General features: G+C 33.3%; 3 protein-coding genes across 3 annotated transcripts; 1 reads left to right on the forward strand and 2 right to left on the reverse strand.

Moving 5' to 3' along the window:
- The first annotated feature begins 2,689 nt into the window (after positions 1-2,689).
- LOC110264346 (uncharacterized) lies at positions 2,690-4,779 on the forward strand. The gene is made up of 4 exons (XM_088493055.1): positions 2,690-3,141; positions 3,216-3,306; positions 3,412-4,435; positions 4,622-4,779. Exons 1-4 carry the CDS (start codon positions 2,690-2,692, stop codon positions 4,777-4,779), a joined length of 1,725 nt encoding a protein of 574 aa, XP_088349181.1.
- Positions 4,780-12,925: 8,146 nt separating this feature from the next.
- On the reverse strand, positions 12,926-14,519 carry LOC107605847 (putative acetyltransferase At3g50280). The gene has a single exon (XM_016307768.3). The coding sequence runs from the start codon at positions 14,457-14,459 to the stop codon at positions 13,083-13,085; it is 1,377 nt and encodes a 458-aa protein (XP_016163254.1). The 5' UTR covers positions 14,460-14,519; the 3' UTR covers positions 12,926-13,082.
- A 2,111-nt stretch (positions 14,520-16,630) lies between these two features.
- Positions 16,631-18,493, reverse strand: LOC107605848 (putative acetyltransferase At3g50280). Its single transcript, XM_021106250.2, has one exon. It carries the CDS (start codon positions 18,312-18,314, stop codon positions 16,947-16,949), a length of 1,368 nt encoding a protein of 455 aa, XP_020961909.1. The 5' UTR covers positions 18,315-18,493; the 3' UTR covers positions 16,631-16,946.
- Positions 18,494-21,832: the final 3,339 nt, after the last annotated feature.

A 21,832-nucleotide genomic window follows, 5' to 3' on the forward strand; every position in this document is an offset into this window, starting at 1 on the left:
CCGTTGAAAGCCTCTGCTACTGCTGTTGGTGTCCCTTTCTGTAGAAAGCTGTCTTGCGTTGCCTTCACAGTGTCTGAGGTCTACTGCGCCAAAAATAAAGTTGTTGTCTATTTTTTTTTGGTTGTTTATTATATTAGTAAACCCTAGCTCTACTACCATAGATTTTACTACCACCTCCTGTCATCACCACGCTTTCTCTATCCTGCAGCCACTATTAGAGATAAATTTTCTATAACTTTAATATTTTTTTATTTGTTTAGGATTTTATTAAGTATTTTATTAAATTTTTTATTAAATTTTTTAATGAAATATGCAATTAGAGTTTGTTACATTAATTTAGTGTAATTAGAAATTAAATAATATTATGTTAAGTAGAGTGTAATTTAAGATTTGTTCTGAGTTGATAATGTTTTAGTTGATTGTTAATTTTTTTGAGTTAATTTTTTGAATTAATTATTGACTTATTAATGATTATTGTTAATTTTTTAAATTTTATTATGTGTTGTGCTCTTCTAACTTTTTGTCTTCAGTGGGCTGTGTGGTCATGCAAAAACTGAATGTTTGGATACTAATATATTTCTATATGTTAATATCTATAATATCTAATATTTAGTAATAGAGTATTATATAGTTTAAGTGTTAAATGAAATGAGATGTTTATTTTATTAATAAAGGGAAGATTGAAGAGTAAACATAAATTTATGGGTGAAGTGAGAATTGGGGTGCACTAAAGTAAGTTTGCATTGTCTATGTTTTATAATTACTACTACCTCTTGCACTGTTTTTTTACCTTGCTTTGTCCATGTTTATAAATGGAGCAAATTGTTACCAATGAATCTCTAGAACCACCAACTACATCAATTAAGAATTTACTTATGCTACAAATAAAGAAAATTATCAAAGTTACATACCGTTCACTTTTTAATTTTCATATGGAACTAACAAATATGTTGAATCGGGTTATGGGAAGGGAAGGTGCTGAACATGGATGTGGTGTCAGGAAGTCAAGGAAATCGGACCGTGCGACACACCACCATCAACACGGAGGGTCCGACTTGTTCGTGCGAAAACGGAGGGTCCGAGTTGATGCATGTTGGACATGCGGCACTCAACCCTTGCTCTCCAGACGGTGCCCCACATACAAGGTTGCTGGATGCAACAAAAACTCTCACCATTCGAGTTTCACCTTTGAGCTTTCACTTTTCATCCCCAAAACTCCAATGTTGTTCTTCATCCCTCTGCTGTTGGTGCTTTGCATGATGGGGAGAAAAAAAAAATATCCAAAAAAAATAAAATCAAAGATGTTGATCGTCCTGAGCTGCATATTATGCACTATCTCAGTTTGCCTGATTATGTAAGTTTGTTTAAATTTTTTTTAATTTTTATAATTATAGTTATTATTGTTAAAAATTTAGTTGTTATTATTATTGTTAGGATCTGAACTTAGAAATATATATAGAATAATTAGGAGTAATTTTAATTTTTTTTAATTTATTTCACTATTTTTGTATGAAAATTATTATTGTTAGTGTATGTTAATTATTATTATTGTTAGTGTGTTAATGGTGAAGCTATATAAATTCTTGTTGTTGCCGTGGTTAAAATAAAAACGCAATATTTTTTTTAATTTGTTTAATATTTTTTTTATATTTTTTAGAATTTCGGAAGAAGTGAAATATTAAAATAGTTAGAAAATAAATTATAAAAATAAATAAAAAGTGCCGAGTTGTTATTAATTTTTGGATACAATTTGTTTTTTGAAATATTTTATAAATTTTTAATTATTTATAGTTGTTACCATATTATTAAATATTATTGTAGCTACAATGAACAGTTGAACATAGTAATAAATAAGAACTGAATGGTTATTAGTATTAATTTACAAAAGTGTGTTACTTTAATTAGTTGTAATTATCATTGTTAGAGCAGTTAATTATTATTGTTATTAGAAAATGAATTTAAGAAGATATTTACGATAATTATTAATATTTTTTAAAATTTTGAAATATATGTTTAAATTTATTTAAGTAATAGCTAATAGGTAATTAATAAAATCCATAATAATAATGTTATATATTAAAAAAATTATTGATATGTCGTAAATAAAAAAACAAACAGTATCTCTAATGTACTAATTTTATTGAGATTTTATTAGGAATGTATGTATATGTATGTATTATGAATCTATGTATTTGTATGTATTAGTTAATGTTATTAATAATTCATTTTGGAAGTAGTAATTATTTCTTTTAGTCAAATTAAGTCAAATAATTTATAACAGATGTTTGGTTTCAAATAATATTTGTTGTTGAGTTAGTTGTGAAGATTTTGTTAATAAGTGTTTGTAGTTTAAAAATTCTTACTTTGTAGTAATAAATTAGCAATAGTTTATGAGTTGACTAATTACTTGTTCTGTTTTTTGTAGAAATTAAGAATGTTGACCTGTGACCATCCACTTTCTCCGGATCGGTACAACGATTGGGTGGAAGACCATTTACGAGTTACTGGCTTCTATCATGCATCTCAAATTGGTGTCGTACAAAATCAGAAAGCACTCGTGAATGCTCTAATAGAACGGTGGCACCCTGATACACATACGTTTCACCTTCCAGTTGGTGAGTGTGCCGTAACTCTTGAAGACGTGGCTCTAATTCTTGGTCTCCCGACGAATGGTCTTCCAGTTACTGGGATGACAATGAGTAGTTTCTCAGCGTTGGAGGCAGAATGTTTGCATCAATTTGGAGTGGCACCGCGTAAGTCAAAGTGTAGAGGATGTTGTATAAAACTGACTTGGCTGTGGGAGCTAAAAGAAAACATTCAGTTGACTGATGAATTAAGTATACAGAGGTACGTGAAGTGCCATATTATGTTGCTGATCGGGACGATCTTGTTTGGGGATAAATCTGGGGCAGGTGTGCACTGGAAGTTTCTACCCTTGCTTCGTGATTTTGCCAGTATTGGACATTATAGTTGGAGTTCGGCATGCCTTGCACACCTCTACAGGGGGTTATGCAGGGCATCTCGTTATAATTGTAAGGAAATAGATGGTCCAATAACACTTCTGCTCGGTTGGGCTTGGATCCGACTGCCATATCTATCGCCGCTCCCCAGAGAACTCCACAGTTTTCTATTAGCCAACAGGTAATGTTACGTTACAATCTACTCGTAGCTTTACATTTTAAATTCAGTTTAGCTAATTGAATATATGATATTAGGTGGCGTAACTGGGAGCGTGGTGATCGACGATATAGATATTTGAATCTAGCTCACTTTAGGAAGGCCTTTGATGAACTCCAGGAAGGCCAGGTGTGGTTTACTTAAAGATTTATGATTTTGGGGCATTTTTATGAGGCATTTTTATTGTTATTGATGTTCTGGGTTGTATTCATGAGTATCTTTTATTTTTCCCAGTTTGTGTGGGTTGCATATGCTGTGGATCGCGTGAATCCGAACATAATTCCTCCTGAGATCTATATGCAATCGGTTGTGTGGTCCGCTACTGTTTCGTTGGTGTCATTTGAATGTATCGAGTGGCATGCTACCGATAGGTACAGGCGACAGTTCGGTTTCGTTCAGGGAGTACCTCAGCAGGAGCAGAATCTTGACAAGGCGCATGGAGAAGTACTGACTGGTCCTAAGAATCTTAACTGGGCCACAACACCGAGTCATTCAAGTTGGGTTATGCATTGGACAAACAGGTATCACTACGTTCTTTCTGAGCTTCCCATGCCTTCACAGCATCCATTGGAAACTTATATGTACTGGTACCGGTCAAAATATGGTGACCACTTGAACTTGTCGAATCTTGTGGGTCAAGAAAGTGATGACGATAATCAGGATATGGATGAGGGTAATCAGGATATGGATGATGGTGGTGAGGGTATGGATGAGGATAGTCAGGATGCGGATAATGACAATGAGGAACTGGAGCCCCAGCCGGTGCCACCTCCTACTTCGAATCCACTTCCACAAGAACAACCTCAGTTCTCAAGCCAGTATGTACTTCAGACACAGTTCTCCCCGTCCGTTCCAATGCCGCAACAATATTGGGGTATGTCACAGTTTGAACCAGGAGAAGGAGGTTCTTTTAGTCAGTTGCTTGAGTTCATGGCTGCAGATGCAAGACAACCACAATATGCCAATCAGCCTGATTTCTTGGCAGGTAGGTATTCATTGGATGCGAGGCTCCCGTGCCATACCTCATCTGTCACTTCCGGAGGGTTCGTATCTGTCGATTCTAGTAGAAGTGTAGGTGGACGCGGAGTTTTTAATAGTCAAAATCCTAACCGTGTTGACATGGGACCACTTCAAGAAGATGATAACCCACTCGAGCAAGAGACTAATGCATATCTAGTAGATGACCCGGATGACGAGGATGATGATGATGAGGATGAAATAGAGGAGTTCGATGAGGATGAGGAATCCCGCAATGATGGTATTATGCTTCGTATTTTCCTTTACATATTCGATTTTGTGTTCATAACTAGTATCCATGTTGGTTTGACTACCAAATGTTATAATATTTAATTGTTTTTATTATTTTGTGTTCATAAGTGGTATCCATGTTGGTTTGACTACCTAATGTCATGATATTCAATTGTTTTTATTTTTCTGTATACAGGCCGGGCACAAACTCCGGATGACAAAGGCAAAGGTTACAATCTGAGGATTGATCCACCACGTCGTAGCGCTAATCGCTACACGTCTTCTGTGTTCAAAAAGGCCGCAAAAAAATGCAAGAATTTTGTGAATGATGTAAAGTGGGCAATGAGAAAGTAGTTGTGGTGTAATACTCTTATTTATGCTTTAAAAAATGTGTACAATGTTTAGAATTCTTTGCATGTGTTGGGCATTATGTATGCATGACTTGGAGTAATTATGTATTAATACTGATCTGGACTATGGTTTGTTTAGAGTAATTATGTATTAATGATTTGGACTACGGACTATGTTTTAGTAGATGGTTTGTTTAGAGAATTTACGTATTTATGAACTCATTGAAGGGATTAAATATGTGGACTATTTTTTGTTTGATGTCATATTATAAAATGCTACAGATGGAGAGTAAGGCTGGGTTGCCGTAGTTTATAACGCAACACAGAACATGTTACATATAACATACTTGCTTAATTCAAATTGACAACTCATGACAAACCATATATTGCCACATAGATAATGTCACATATATAATGTCATCTCAGAATAAGAATCTACTAATGATCTCTGTTGGCATTTGCACCACCTTGCTGACAGCATCTGCTACGGCTGTGCCCCTCAGCTCCACAAAGCGTACATCGCTTAGGCCGACATAACATTCGTGTGTCCATCTCATTCAAGAATCGCGTCATTTTTGGGCGACCTTTTCCGACGCGTCTTAGGAACGGATTTGGGATGAACCGAGGTCCGTTGTAAGAAGGCCATGTAGTGGGGTTACCTAGTGGCCTAAACCTTGCTCGGTACACCCGCCGAACTTGGTCCATCTTATACACATCATGAACATACACTTGCCAATCCAGTCGCTGGTTGGCACAACATGCAAACACATGTCGACAGGGGATCCGGTCCACCTGAAACTCACCACAGTCACATCGAAGGCCACGTAGGTCCACTGCAAACTCCAGTCCACTTGGCATCTCACGCACTTCAAAGACCTCATTCTGCCGGTCAAAGCAACTAACCTGAGAAATTGTTGCTCTGGTACATGTGTGACTGCCATTATACCTCCTTACAACCCAACAGTACTTCCGGCTAATCATGCTAACCCGGATAAGCCAATCACACCCTAACCCATACTGTGTACACTTCGCATAAAATGTCAACGGCTCAGACTCATACACCCGGTAATCTACGCTTCTTCGTATAGTATACTCTTTTATCGCCTTAATAACAACCTCCCTGGAACTGAATTCCATCCCAACGGCAAATTTACCATCTGCGACAAAAGAAATTTCTGCGAACAGCCATACAACCAATTTTAAAAACATAAATATTTAAACATTCGAAAATCAAGATAAAACAAATTTTTACTACATCAATTATAATAAAACCCTCCAAACTATTTATATTTAACTAATTTACTAACAAATACTTATTTGTATTCAACTAATCAACTAACAGATACTAATTTTAATTTAACTAATTTACTAGTTATATTTACTTAATTAACTAATAAATTTCTATTTATATTCACTTAAATTTAATTTAAAGAAATTTAACAAATTTAACAAATTTTAATTTAACTAACTTACTTATATTGACTTAATAACTTCGAATTTAACCAATTTTAATTAAACTAATTTACTACTTATTCTTACTTAATTTACTAATAAATTCCTATTTATACTGACTTAAATTTAATTTAATTAAATTTAACCAAGTTAACAAATTTTAATTTAACTAACTTACTTATATTTACTTAATAACTTCCAATTTAACCAATTTTAATTAAACTAATTTACTAGTTATATTTACTTAATTTACTAATAAATTCCTATTTATATTGACTTAATTTTAATTTAACTAAATTTAACCAAGTTAACAAATTTTAATTTAACTAACTTACTTATATTTACTTAATAACTTCCAATTTAACCAATTTTTATTAAACTAATTTACTAGTTATATTTACTTAATTTACTAATAAATTCTTATTTATATTGACTTAATTTTAATTTAACTAAATTTAACCAATTTAACAAATTTTAATTTAACTAATTTACTTATATTTACTTAATAAATTCCAATTTAACCAATTTTAATTAAACTAATTTACTAATAAATTCCAATTTATAATTACTTAATTTACTAAATTAACTCATAAATACTAACGGATATTTAACTAGTTTACTACTTAACTAATAAATTCTAATTTAAATTTAACTAAATCAATAACTCTCTTATAAATTTACTATCTTAGAGTTAAATACACAAATAGGTAACCAATCTTTCGTATAATTATGGAGAATTACGTACCTGCATTGATATAATCCGGAAACTTCGGAACATGCATGGCTTCCAAATCCAAAACTTGCATGAATGATGGCTCCTCAAACGGCACATCGTTTGCCAGAGCAGTTGCCACATCAGACACATCCGGAGCCATAGCTCCGTCACCTGGAACCTCATCTCCATCTGGACCAACAACTTCGTAGTTGCTTTTGAACTCTTCTTCACTGTCGCTATTGTAATCCCCCCGTAGAATATTCCGGTCGGCCTCAGATTGCTCAAACTCCACATACAACTCGATGAACGAGAGTTGACTCCGATTTTCCATATACATGGAAAACATATCTTGCATGCTCGCTTCGTCCGTTACATATTTCGTTTGAAACTGGACAAATCCACCAAACACTTGTATAGGATTTCTGTATAGAATACATGATATCCTTCTTGCCCTCTCAGAATGAATCTTTTCACAGATCACACCCTTGAGCTCTTCAAATGAGATTGTAAAAGGAATCACCAAATCTAACGAATTTTCACAAATAAATGTTACTCCTTCAGATGTTTGTAACAAAATCTGACCAAAATAATACACCTTCAATAACACTCTGTCACTTATTTCTCTCAATCACATTAACAACCTCATAAACTTGAGTTTTAGATTTTTGGCTCCTTTAATAAACAAGTAACGACAGAGAGGAACTAAAAACCAGAGGACCGTTGAAGAAGGAGAAGAAGAAGATGCGAGAGTGATTGCTCTGATCCAGTTTTCACCAACTTTTATTTAAAGTCCCAACCAAATCGGACCATGCGGTTACCTCAACTGAATTCAAAAAAATAATAAAAAATTACATGTCGGACCCTCCGATTTCATAACACAACAAAAAAAAAAACCAACACCACCAACAACTCGGATGGTACGATTTCCATCATCCAGAATTTCATCATCTCTCCTTCCCCAAATCAGACCTACCGATTTGCTTGCAAAATAGGACGCTCAAACAACTCGGACCGTCCGAGTTGTGGCACCTGACATTAGAAAAATAACTGCCCCACAATTGTGTATTGTGCTCCCATGCATCCATATCCAGATAACACATACACAAAACCTCCATATCAATAAAAATGAGCCCATACCGTTTGTAACTTTTTGTAGCAATATATGCATTATTTGAATTTTCTATCATTCTTCATACATGTTCCTTGTTCTATCTAATTATAATTGTCTCTATTTTTGTATGTATTTGCAAGAAAATGCAAGCTGTTTTGTAGATATGGTAATGCAAACATTCAATGATAAACTAATGGTTGTTGTAAAAGACTTCATTGATGTTATATTAAGCGTAGTTTTAAGCATCGTATTTGTGGGTTGGCCATTATATTTTTAGTCAAAGATATTAACTAAAAATTATAGATAAATTATTATAGAAAATTATAAAACTTTGAATTTTGTTAGTTTAGATATTATTGAATTTAAATATTTAAAATTATATATTAAATTTTTAAATAACTTAAAAAAATATATTTAAATTTATCGTCGAATTTACTGTTGATTAAATCAGCCGTCGTTGTGTCACTCTTTCTATCTATCTCTCATTCTTTCCCTTCTCTACACTGTCGAGATGAAGTAAAACTAAAATAATCATATAATTTAAGAGTTCTGCACATCCTGTTTAATAAGCTATAAAAAGTGGTTCCTTTATTCAATTCCCTTTCTCATGTCATTTGAGAACATTCAATTGGTATTAGAGTTTAGACTTAAGGGACAAAATTAACAATTTGGGATTAACAATCCATGACAACTAACATTGTGACGTATATTCTGACGCAAAGACAATTCAATAATAGGTCACCATACTTCAATGAAACTAACTAAATAACTATGCCTATTGAAAAGAAAAGATGAGGATCATCGTACAATCCACAGACTACAACATATGAAAGATTATCCTCGATGGACCAGATAATTCCTACCAATGTCAATGCAAAATAAAATGTGGTTCCAAAGAAAGATAATGAATGGAATGGCGAAGACAAGAAGAAAATCGAGTAAAATGGAAAGGCAATTAATCTGATGTATTATGCAATTATTTTTGAGAAATTTAGAAAAGTCTCAAGGTGAAAAATTACAAAGAAAATATAGGATAAGCTGCTGCTCACTTCAGAAGGGCTGGATTGAACAAGTTCAAGAAACTCAAGTTGATATGCTTATGAAAGAATATTAGATGTTTTTCATGAAGGAAGATGAAGGCATAAACGAGATATTATTTGAAAGGTTCTCCATTATTATTAATAATCTTGATATTATGGAGAAGAAACACGACGAAGAAGAATTTGTGAGAAAGATTCTAAGAAGCCTTATCAAACAAGGGAGACCAAGAGCACTACTTTACTAAGGGAACAATCTGAAAAAAAAAATCTCTTATAATGAGTTGAGAAAAACACTATTGACTTATGAACAAACTCACCTAAGCCAAAAACCTAAAAAAAAAAAGTTGATTTGAAGTCAAAGATTTCCTCTAAGGACGAAGAAACAGAAGATGATATTTTTTTCAATAATAATCTCGTATTCTTTGCTAAAATACTAAAGAGGCTGATGAGATTAAAAAGAAAAGCAAAAAAAAAATTTTTTTTAAGGGACTTCAAAAGAGACCAAAGTAATGTAATCTGCAACAATTGCACAAAATCTGGCCATTGTCTGACTGTCTGCAAAAAAAGAAAGAGGACATCATCAAAAAGGAGAAGGAGAAGGTGCTTGTGATATCATTGAAGGATCTCGAAAATGATACTGATGATAAAGATTCTGACCATGAAATCCAAATTTTTCTCATAGCTAATAAAATCAATATTGATGAGGTGGATTTCAAAATTTTTCTTCTTCTTTTTCTTCGGCTAGTCACTATCATCTCCATCACCATCATCATCAAACTTCACCTTCATGACCATCAACGTGGCACCACCTTCGCCGAACCAACCTCTATTTTCTTCTTTATCTTCTCCCTCTTCTCCTCTTTTTCTTCCTTGATCACGCCATTTCCAGAACCACCATCTTCTCCCTCTGTTTTACCACCAACAGTTACCACCTTTGTGGTTCCTTCTTCCTCCTCTTCTTTTCTTTCTCGCTCTCATCCAACCTCCCTCAATAGCTCACCCTAAATCTTCTCTGCGTCACCAAGATCCTTGCCGCCTTACCATCCTTTATGCTGCCTCCGCTAACAACTCCTTCTTCCTTGACTGGTACACTGTCCAGAGCCATTTGCCCTGCCTCATCTTTCGCAAGCGCTACAAGAGCCCCCACATGACATCTAGTGAGATATTCAAGCTCGTCACTGAGGCCTTTCGGTTGCCCCCAATTTTTGTCTTCTTGTATATACGAAGTGTATGCTAAATTGTTAATGATATATGAATTACTAGCTTTATGATATTGTCAAAGTTAATGCAAAAAGAGTTTTAAGGCTGTGGAGGTAGATAGTAATGATAATGGGTCTGAAAAAGAGAGAAAAGAGGAGGAGGAGGAGGAGGAGGAATAGGAGAGGGGTGTTTTAGTCCCTATAACCATTTGGAATTGACACACAACACTTGGCATTGACACATCATATGCCACCTGACACATCAGACGTCACCTGACACATCAGACGGACAACTCGTTGTCAACTAATTGCAAGGGTTGATTTGTCCAATTTTATTAATGAATGAGGCTTAGTTGAGATTTAAAAATGATTAATGTGCGATATATCTTAAAAAAATGTCAAAAATAAAAAAAATATTTATCCTAAAGAATAGGAATAAATAGTATATTTTAGACATGTATTAAGCTCTTTATTTATATTATTTGAAGGGTGGATTTAAAAAAAATCTGAATAAATTAATGTGAGATATATATAGAATATTAGGCAAATATATACGAGGCAGATTACGTTTTTTATGAACCCACACGTCTCTAAAAACGATGCTCTTGGACCTATTATAATTTTAGAATCTAAAAGCTAGATTCTAACAAAAATAATTATGAAATCTGTATTTCTTTGGTTCAGCCATCTATTTATGTATGAGGAGTGTTAGGTGGTCAGTAGAATTTGTGATATTTAGTCATCAATTAACTATTATTAATATTTTTAATAGTGTGAAATGAGATCTAATGATGTAGGATTAATCATTTTTTCTTTGATGATTAAGTGCTGTTCAGATTTCAACAAAAATGCTGGTCCTAAATTTTTTCTTTGTGTATTATCATTGTTCTAATTTTAATCCTCGCAGATTGCACCATAACAAGTAGTAGGTTAGAGTATCTGTTAGTCTGCCATTCTATGAGAATGCAAGGTAAATAATGGACTTTTAAATCTAGTAATGAAAAATCACCAATAGAAAATAGAAAGATTTAAAAAAAAAGAAAGAAAAGTAAATTAACTCATCTTGTTTAGTGATTAGAAGTTAGAACTCAATGATTCAGTCTATAATCTTCCTAGTATATAGGATAAGCAGTATGCCATTATTCAACCGATTCAAGTAAAATAATATATGGTTGAGACGTACAAGAAAAATGGGATTAGAACTCTTAAATTTGACAATACAGATGAATTACATCCTCTCTATAAATAAATAAAGCATAAGTGCATAACTGAAAATTTCAAGATATAACAACCACTTTGTGTAAGGCATGATGATGTATAATCAATTAATCATTATGTCCATAAACTAAAAATCAAAAGAATAAGGTCAACACTTTACCTCTTCCAGGTAATAATGTAATATTATAAGTTAAAGCCCGCCATCGTTGAAGAATTGTAGTCCTTTGCTAATAGGAGAGAGATGATTTTTTAACACAATACTCAGTCTCAACTAATATTCATTCTTTTACCGTCTTTAAAGTATAATTTGGTACTCATTCTACCATCCAAGTTCTATGTTTTTTTTTTTTTATCATTAATTAATTAAAGATGAAAACTATACTTAAAAGTGTTTATTTTGGTAAAGTGTTTATTTTCTGAAAGCAATTTATCAAAACTGATTTTTAATTATTTTTTAAAACCTGCAGTACATATATTTAATAAATTAAATTAATTTTTTTAATAAATATAAATAATAATTATATTTGATAAAATCATTTTTAAGATTTTAAGGATCATAATAAACATAAATATAAAAATAAATTTAGATATAAAACTATATAAATTTTTCATTTTAATAAGTATAAACTCATTTAAAAAAAAAACTTCTTAAATAGTTTGAAAAATACTAATACTTTTAAAAATTAAGGGTCTTTTTTTTTTTGAGTAAACCACAAAAAATATACCCGAATTATTTTGGTGCTGATAAAAATGCTTTCAAATTTTTCTATCGACAAAAATGTCCTCAAATTATTTAAAACGCGATAAAAATGCCCAACATTAAATATGTATTCTCAAAAAGTATTTTAGAGATTGAATTTTAAAACATTTTTTTGTAAGCATGATTAGAAAAATGAGATATTTTTATCTTCAAAATTTGATGATTTTTTGTTAAATATATATTTTTTTTTGTAATTTTTTTGTCAACCATCAATAATACTTTTCAAAAATAAAAAATATTAGAGATCAATTTTTTATCGAATTTTTTGTATATATTTTGTAAATAATTATCAACGTATTCTTATAAAATTTTGGATCAAATGTATAAATAATTTGTCAAATACAAAATCATTCTCTACTTATAAAAAAATAATAATATTTTAGACATTTTTATCGCATTTTTAAATTATTTGATAATATTTTTGTTAATAATAAAATTTAAGAGCATTGTTGTCGGTGCAAAATAATTAGAGTGCATTTTTAGTGTTTTATTTTTTTTTATTTATAAAAAAAGAATCGAAATGTCACCTCTCCAAAAAAAAAAAAATTCCCCAAACCATGCCTAATTAACAGTTTAACACAGTAAAGCACTGAAAAACGATTCAATACCGTACAAACACAGGTTGAGCAGCACACAAACATCAAATGACGAAATCTTTGGTGGAACAAACAAGTTTGATTATCGGCAGCATCACATATAAGGCTTAATCTACTTCACAAACAACATTAAAAAGAAAAGAGAAAAGAAAACATAAACTGAAGCAGCTAGCAATTATTCTTCAAGCAACAAGGTGGAAATGCATGAAGGGCACATTAATTAGACACAGAAACCGCATTCATGAACTCTTGGTCAGATTCCAACGCACACATTGAATCTGGAAAAAGACACATTTCCAAGTCAACGCTTCCACCTCCTTCGCGGCCAGGGTATGACGTTACTTTCCCATCAAATTTATTAGCATATCCACTCAGAACCGCCACCGCTTTCCCCATTCCAAATTCATTCCCATACATGTTGAATCTCGGTGAACTACCCATCATCACACTAGCCGGTTCAAAGAACCGAGCATGTTGATAGATCACTGGAGACTTTAACCACTCTTTGAGAAACTCAAGCGTCACTCCATTATTATGGTTCACAACAGCCAGGTGGATCTTCCACGCTGCCCAACCCAGATCATGTTCAAGCAATTCCCCTGCTGTCATTGCTGCACTCACCGCATGAAGTACGTTCCCAAAGTATTCCGGAGGCAGAGGAGGTTCCATTCTGCTTCGATTGTTCATTGCCAGCTTGCAACTCGTCTTTCTATCATGCGGTAATCTGCGAGCACGAGTGATGCATCTCCAAACAAGTGCTGACAATGATTGGAATGAAGAGATCTTGGTGGTGTTGGATTCCTGGTTTGCCTTTGCTTTCAGCTTGGCAATGGATTCTGCACTGAAGTGGAAGATCCTCTCTCTGAGTTTTGGTGCTTCGAATCTACAGACAAACTCGTCATGGTGTTTGAATGGGAGATTGATTATTGGGCCACAACCCTGTGGAAACCAGCGCTTGTGAATGGGCTTGTGGGAAATGTTGGCAACATCAACGTCTTGTTCCCCTTTGAATTTAGATTGAGAATGAGATTGAAAGATCTTAGACCAAGCGTTGAAGAAGTTCCAGTAAGAAGTGCCATCAGCGAGGGAATGGTTCATGGAGCAGCCAATAAAAACGCCGTCGATTAGTTCAGTGACTTTGATGGTTAAGAGGGACACGTGGTGGCCGTCATGACTGACGGCTCTGTCATGATCAAAGAACGACTGAACAATCGGAGGGACGTCAACGGGGGAGAGGATATCAGATACGGTGAGATCCACCGTTGCGTGGATGAATTTTGCTCCGGGAGAGTTGACGCAGTCAACGGAGACAGAATAAGAGGGAGGGTCTTGGGTTTGGTGAGTAACAAGGCGACCAGCCAAGGGATAGAAATGGATAAGGGTAAGAGAGAGTGAGTGTTTGAGATCGTGCAATAGATTTTGGGTGAAATTTTGAGGTTGGTTTTGTGGCTTCTTGAAGAGAAGTCCCTTTTGGATGTAATGGACGGAGAGCATGGCAAGATCCCATGGTGTTAGGTGGCACAGTTGTGTTGAGTCTTGCGTGCTGTGGTGTGGCTTCACGAAGCATTCCGAAACAGGGGATGTGCTATTCATCGTTTAATCAATCAATTTTAAGAGGGGTTGAAGTGGAAGCGGCCAGGGACGCATGTGTTGTCTGATTATATAAAGGAGACGGAGAGGGTGGCAAAAGAAACGAGTGTCCTTATGCGATATTTGTACAATGTGTATAATAGAAGTTTAGTGAATATAATTATTAATATTATTTTTTTAGAAGCTGAAACTTTTAAGTTTTTAAAAAGACTCTAATAGTTATTCTAGATAATATGAGAGATGTTTATTCTATAATTCAATAGTCTATTATACACATTGTATAAATAGTCTATTAACTTTTTAATTGGACTCTTTTTCAAAAATACTAAGAAAGATAAAAAAAATTAATTTTTTTATTTAATATTTTATTAATTATTAAAATAAATTTATATTATTTTTGTTTATTTTTTATTTTTAAAATATTATTATTTTATTTTTCAATAATGTTTCGAGGGGCTCCGTGCACCATCCAACCGACTGCCGAGTGTTCGCTTGTACATTTTATGCATGGATTTTTTTTCTAAAATAAAATAAAAAAATTTATTATTTTATAGAGTTTGTCTAACCTAACAAATTTCACTTTAAATTTAAAAAAAAATAGCTAACTCGAAAATTTAAGTTTTACAATGAATAATAGCAATTATTATCATTATTATGAGAGTATATAGAAATATATAAAAATACACAAGAATAAGTCATATTTTTATTGAAAAAATAATATTTTTTTATTTATAATAAAAAAATTTTTTTATTAAATATTACTTATTTTTGTACATTTATATATTTCTGGAGCCGATGAAATTGGTTATTATTGCCACCGACAATGTGGAAGAAATCATGTTTGTTGTTTGTATATTTTTGTATATTCCTAAGCTGCGTTTGATTCTGAGAACAGGACAGGACAAGATACTGAGAACAAGACACTGAGAGACAGAGACACAAAATTTTGTGTTCTTATATTTTTTTGGTGATAAACTAGAACAAATTATGAAAATCCAATTTATTCTCATTTTTTGTTCATTCAAAAAATTTAAGATGAAAAATATAATAATAAAAAATATAATTATAAAAAATTAACAAAAATAATGAAAGAAAAAATAAAAAATAAGTTGTGTCCCCTTATTAGTGTCTCTGTGTCTTTCCTGTAAGGATTGATACAAAATACACTAATTCAGTATCTCTGGACACATTGTCTCTGTCCATGTCTCTTCTGCCAAACGTAATTTTGTGTCTCAGTGTCTCTGTCTCAGTGTCCTGTCTCTGTAAACAAACGCAGCCCTATATACTCTTGGATACGATGATAATGACTTAAAAATTTAAATTTCGTGTATTTAAACAAAAATTGAAGTAAAATTCGTTTGAGACTAGACAAACTCTATAAAAATTATAGAATTATCCGGGATGCGGCGAACTCGCCCTAACTCCAAAAGAAAATCGTATTTAAAAAATTAAAGTTAAAAAATAAGAAATTTTTTTATTTTATTTTAATAAATTTTTTTATGTATACATTAAAATTAGTTATTAATATAAAATAATATTAAAAATAAATTAAATTATATATATTTATATATAAATATATTAATAACTAATTTTAATAATTTAATTTAAAATAACATTTTTGGATTACTATGTTTTATATGATAGAATTCACAAAAGATAATGTCAAATATCCTAACTAAGCTACTTCGGGTGTTGGTAGGGTTGTCATTGCAACACTTGGTTGGTTGACCGCTGTCTTTGACCTGAAGGATGGGCACTGGATTGGATATCCCCACATATTTACATCTTTTTCTGTTTACAAAAAACATTTTAAATAATTAATAAATTTCAAATCACATTAAATAAAATCAACCATAAGACATATAGAACCTCATAGTTAAATAGAAAATATATATATATATATATATATTAAAGGATGAAATCAAAACCACTGTCACCACATCAAATAGCATATTCTGAAAGTCACCAAAAAAAAAATAGCATATTCTGAAATAATCCCAGCACTCATATCATTTAGGCAAGCCTTTTACATTATACAAAATATTACTCAATTCTAAATTGAAATGGCAGCACAGCATATTGCTCACTTCTCTCCTCTTCATCATCTTTTAAAATTAAAAAAAAAAAAAACCACTTAAATATAACCCTTATGAAATTGGAAAGAACACAAGGGCGGGCAACAAGAAAGAATCTAAACAAAATAGAATTCAATTCCCGAAAGAATTTTGATTCCTGGCTTTTTAAATAACTCTTAATATTTCTTTCTCTATTATTTTTGTTTGATGGTAACTAAGAAAATTCACACGGTAACGATTTCCTCCAACTTTAATCACCCATATCCTTTTTGCTAATTCTCCAACAAATCCATCAAAGTTTCTGTGTGTCATGTAAAGTAGATAGATAAATGTCAATTGCTCATTAGGCATAAACAAGTGACCTAACTAACGATAATGATAACGATGAGAGAGTAAGTACTACGAAGAATTGGAACTAGTGGAGGGGATTGAACACAGAAACCGTATCCATGAAGTGTTGGTCAGATTCCAAGGCGCTCATTGTATGAGGAGAAAGACACACTTCCAATTGAATGCTTCCCCCACCTTCACGGCCAGGATATGACGTCACCTTGCCGTCAAACTTGTTGGCATATCCACTCAGAACCGCCACGGCTTTCCCCATTCCAAATTCATTCCCATAAACATTGAACCTTGGAGAACTGCTCATCACCACACTGTACGGATCAATGAAGCGACCGGTTTGATGAATAGCAGGGGATCGCACCCACTGGTTGAGCCAATCCATCACCACTCTGTGGTTGTATTTTGCAACAGCTTCGTGCACCTTACCCGCTGCCCAACCCAGATCATGCTCACTCAGCTCCCCTGCTGTTGTAACCGCTCTCACAGAGTTAACTGAGTTTCCGAAGTACTCTTGCGGCAGAGGCGGTTCCATTCTCGTTCTGTTGTTTATAACCACTATGCAACCGCTTCTTTGATCACACGGCACGCTGCGAGCACGTGTTATGCTTCTCCAAACGTGAGCTGACAATGACTGGAACGAAGAGATTTCGTTGGTGCTGGAATCTTTGTTGGCTTTGGCTTTGAGTTTCGCGATAGAATCAGCTGTGAAGTGGAAGATCCTCTCTCTCAGCTTGGGTGCTTCGTATCTGCAGATAAACTCGCCATGGTGTTTGAAGGGAAGATTAATTAACTCTGGAAACCAGCGCTTGTGGATTGGTCGGTGAGAAATGTTGACAACATTAACATCTTCCCCTTTGGCTTGAGATTGAAATATCTCAGACCACGTGTTGAAGAAGCTCCAATAAGAAGTGCCATCAGCGACACAGTGGTTCATGGAACAGCCTATGAAAACACCATCGATTAGCTCAGTGACTTGGACAGACAAGAGAGGCATGGCGTGACCGTCATGGTTGACTGCTTTGTTGAGGTCGAAGAACGAGTGAACAGTAGGGGGGACATAGACAGGAGAGAGGATATCGGATACGGTGAGGTCTAAGATTGCATGGATGAATCTTGCTCCTGGAGAGTTGATGCAATCAAGAGAGACAGAATAAGAGGGAGGGTCTTGGGTTTGGTGAGTCACAAGGCGGCCTGCAAGTGGATAGAAATGGAGAAGGGTAAGAGAGAGGGAATTTTTCAGATTATGCAACAGATTATGGGTGAAATCTTGTGGCTGGTTTTGTGGTTTCGTGAAAAGAAGGCCTTTCTGGATATAATGAATGGACAAGGGGACAATATCCCACGGAGTTAAGTGGCACAACTGCGTTGATTCCTCGTTTGGGAGGTGTGGCTTCACGAGGCATTCTGAAATGCGCTTAACTACTCGACTGCTCCTCATCCTATCCAAGTAATAGCCTTATTCATGTGGATAATGTTAGTTTGAACACAGCCATGGATTCTAGGTTTATCCACTCATCCTTCTTCAACGTCTTCACTCCTCCACATCCATTTCATTTCATTTCATCCAGTGCTCGGTTCTTCCTTTTGAGCTGGACTATTTTATAAAGATAATCAATGACATTACTATCAAAATGGTTCTTCGTCTTACTTCAATAATTAAAAGGCAGAAATTCACCTGTGCTAGACTTCATATTAAGTTGTTTTTGGATGGCTGACACGTGTTACCATTTAGTTTGAAAAAAATTGATTTATTTTATATAAATGGTTTGATTAAAAAACTAATTTAAATTGGATAAAACAATTACTTTTCCTCTCCTTCTTTATGCTCAAATTCATTCTCTTCTAATTTTTTAGAACTAATATCAAACTTTCAATTGGGTATGTTCGTTTTATTTGTATTTCTTAATAAAATTTATTATTTCAAATGTATTTTTTAAATTTATGTTTTCATCACACTATTTGATGTTTATGATGAAATTGATTGGATGTTGGACAATAATTTTAGGAGTTTTATTGTTAACATCTTTGTCTAGAGTCAATACATAGATTGATTGGGTTGCCATTACATCCTATATTCAAGTCATTATAGGTAAAGTTAGTAAGGATGCAAAAAAGAACGTATCAAATTCATCATTTAGGAATTTAGCGATAACATGCAGAAAAAATAAAATTTTTTTAGAGGTAGTTATTTGATCTATCTAAATCGGTTTTTTAATTAAACTATTTGTATAAAATAAACCGATTTTTTTCAAACCAAATGATAATACGTGTCAACCATCCAGAAATAACTTCATGTGAAGTCGACTGCAGGTGAGTTTTCACCTAATTAAAATGCTCTCTCAGTTTTTAAACTAATCAAAATAATCCCTCGATTTTAAATCGTAAATATTTTCTATGTCAATCATCAAAGAGTAAATTCCCGTAATGATCTATGAAATTCAGGTCGTTATCCAATATAATCTCTGAGATTCCAATTATACCATTGTAGTCTCTCAAATATGGCTCCAAATACCATAACGATTCCTTGACATTTTTTCGGTGATGAGTCGTGTCACGAGTTTGCTACGTTGGAGGAGCCAAAACATTGTGGTTTTAGTTTGGCGCCCCATTTTGTAAAAAAACGTCGTCGTTCTAGTCAAAATAAGAATGTTAAGTTAAACGAATTTGATCAAACACTCTCCTTTCACTCGTCTTTTCTATTTCCACCCTCCCTTTTCTTCTTCTTTTTCTTCTTCTTCTTCTTCCTCTCTTCATCAATATCAGTGAGATTGAAATTCTTGCATTTGAAAGACATCAAAATCAGGTTTCACTTCGTCGTTCGTCTCCTCCTCCATCATAAGCAAGAGATTCTGCCGTTAGTGAAGATAATTTTTTTTATTCTTTTTTTTTTGCAATGCATGATAGTTTTTTCTTTATGCTTGTGTTATGAGTGTGGTTAGTGTTTTTTGCTTTTTTTTTTTTTTTGTTATTGTGGTTCTAGAGTTTGATTAGGTTGGGATTTTGTGAAAATGCTCTATTTGATTATGGTGTTGTGTTATTGTCTCTTCTTTGGACGGACGGCATTCATCGTTAGCGAAAGTTTAGCAAGTTTACATTTGATTTATTTGAATTTAGGGTAACAATGAGTTGTAACTAGTGAAGGCTTTAGCTACTCAAAAAAGTTGAAAACCATGCTCTTATTCATGATTGTGAGTGTTCTATTTGTCCTGTACTAAAGGTTTCTATGTGTAGCTAAAAATAATTCATTAATTGCTGATTTTTCAAATATCTAAGATATCATTGTATTATATATATATATATATATATATATATATATATATATATATATATATATATATATATATTCTTTTTGAATGATTGAATTTGTGTAACTTTGTTACTATTTAAGGAACATATATTATTTAAATAAAGTGGCTCACAAATTCTATATATCCTGCAACATAATCTCAATAACAAATTTCTAACTATTTTATAACTACTTTTTCTGTTATAATATCTTTGTAATTGGAGAAAAGGTATTTTTCTCATGTTCTTTACACATTAAAGAACTACACTTGTCTTATTATCTTATTTTCACATTGGAAGGGCCTTCAATGTTTGAAATTTCATGATAGTGTATTCCTTCTAATGCTAACTATTTCATTCAGTTTGTTTTTTCCTAATCTTTTTTTTAATAGTTAGTGTAAATGGTATCAGTTGATCGTAAGATAGCCAAATGGAACAGGACTAACACTTCTGATGGTTATAATGCTAAAAAAAATACATGTTTAGTAGTGTTCATTTAGTTTTTTTTGTTGTGTATAAATAGGACAGAAAAATCTGTTTGTGTTTATGGTGACTGTAAAGTAATATATTTTTTTTTTCAGATGGAAGAGATGTTGGACAATATGTTTCATCACGGGATAATTTCAAAAAAAAATCAATAAAGAATAATGGTATATTATCCGGATAATAAGACTTGTTTAATTTATCTAGATGTTGATACTCTAGATGTCTTCTACCTGAGGAACTACCATAAAAAGTTTGGTTATAATGAGATAAAGCAATGTTGGTGTCATGTTCTTGAAAAAAGGCTTGGAGAACGGGTTGAAAAACTTGAATAGTGACAAGGAGATAAGAGAGATGGTGAAGTGTGCTAAGAAAAATGATGGAGTTATTGATGTATATTTAGAGCATGGAGTGTCAGTACTAGAAGTTTTGGAGGGCAATCAGGCTGATGATGGAAAAGGGTGCACTGCTATTATAGAGGCTCATATGAATCCCCTTCCAAATGAGACTTCTACCTTTGTGGTTATTCCCACCATCTATGACAAGTTCAATCCACCAATGTCCTCTTCTGCACCCAATACACAACAGAAGAAGAATTCTCCAAGATTAACACAATCATTACCCTCAAAGACCAAAGTTGTCTCAAACACCAAAAATACACAACCACCACCATTTTCAAATACTCAAATTCAGACAAGAAAATCCACTAACAACACCAATCATGCCAAGCCAAACAAGCCCACCAGTAGCATCCAATCTACCAAATCTATCAAGATCACCCAAAATACCAAGTCAGATAAAACCAACGAGTCTAAACAGCCCAAGAAAAGTAGTATATCTAAAAGACGACCTTGTACAAGATCTGTTGCTAGAGGATTTCAGAGTAAAATTTTTAACAATGAGATTCCATTTGTGGTGTCTTCTGACTGTTACGAGAGTGAAGAAGATAGACTTTTTAAGTCAAACCTTGATAAAGACAACTCCTCTAGTTCAGATACTGGGGACAATAATGTCAACAGTGGGAGTAGGAGTAGGGTGAATAAGAAACAGAAGGAGAATATATTCAAAAATGTTGGTCTTCTATTTAAAGGAAAGGAGAAGATTCTAGTTGAGGATGATACATTTGTGCAAGATATTAGTGATGAAGAAGTGGATCTTGGTTTTATTGGTAGTTTTGTTGAAGGTGCA

The sequence above is a fragment of the Arachis ipaensis genome, chromosome B7, assembly GCF_059453495.1.
Source record: "Arachis ipaensis isolate K30076 ecotype BB chromosome B7, ASM5945349v1, whole genome shotgun sequence".
NCBI classification, from domain to species: Eukaryota; Viridiplantae; Streptophyta; class Magnoliopsida; order Fabales; family Fabaceae; genus Arachis; species Arachis ipaensis.

Coding starts and splice junctions, on each gene's coding strand:
- LOC110264346 (XM_088493055.1), top strand. CDS start 2,690: ATGACAATGAGTAGTTTCTCAGCGTTGGAGGCAGAATGTTTGCATCAA. Junction 3,142..3,215: donor AGTTTTCTATTAGCCAACAG/GTAATGTTACGT, acceptor ATATGATATTAG/GTGGCGTAACTGGGAGCGTG. Junction 4,436..4,621: donor TGAGGAATCCCGCAATGATG/GTATTATGCTTC, acceptor TTCTGTATACAG/GCCGGGCACAAACTCCGGAT.
- LOC107605847 (XM_016307768.3), bottom strand. CDS start 14,459: ATGAATAGCACATCCCCTGTTTCGGAATGCTTCGTGAAGCCACACCAC.
- LOC107605848 (XM_021106250.2), bottom strand. CDS start 18,314: ATGAGGAGCAGTCGAGTAGTTAAGCGCATTTCAGAATGCCTCGTGAAG.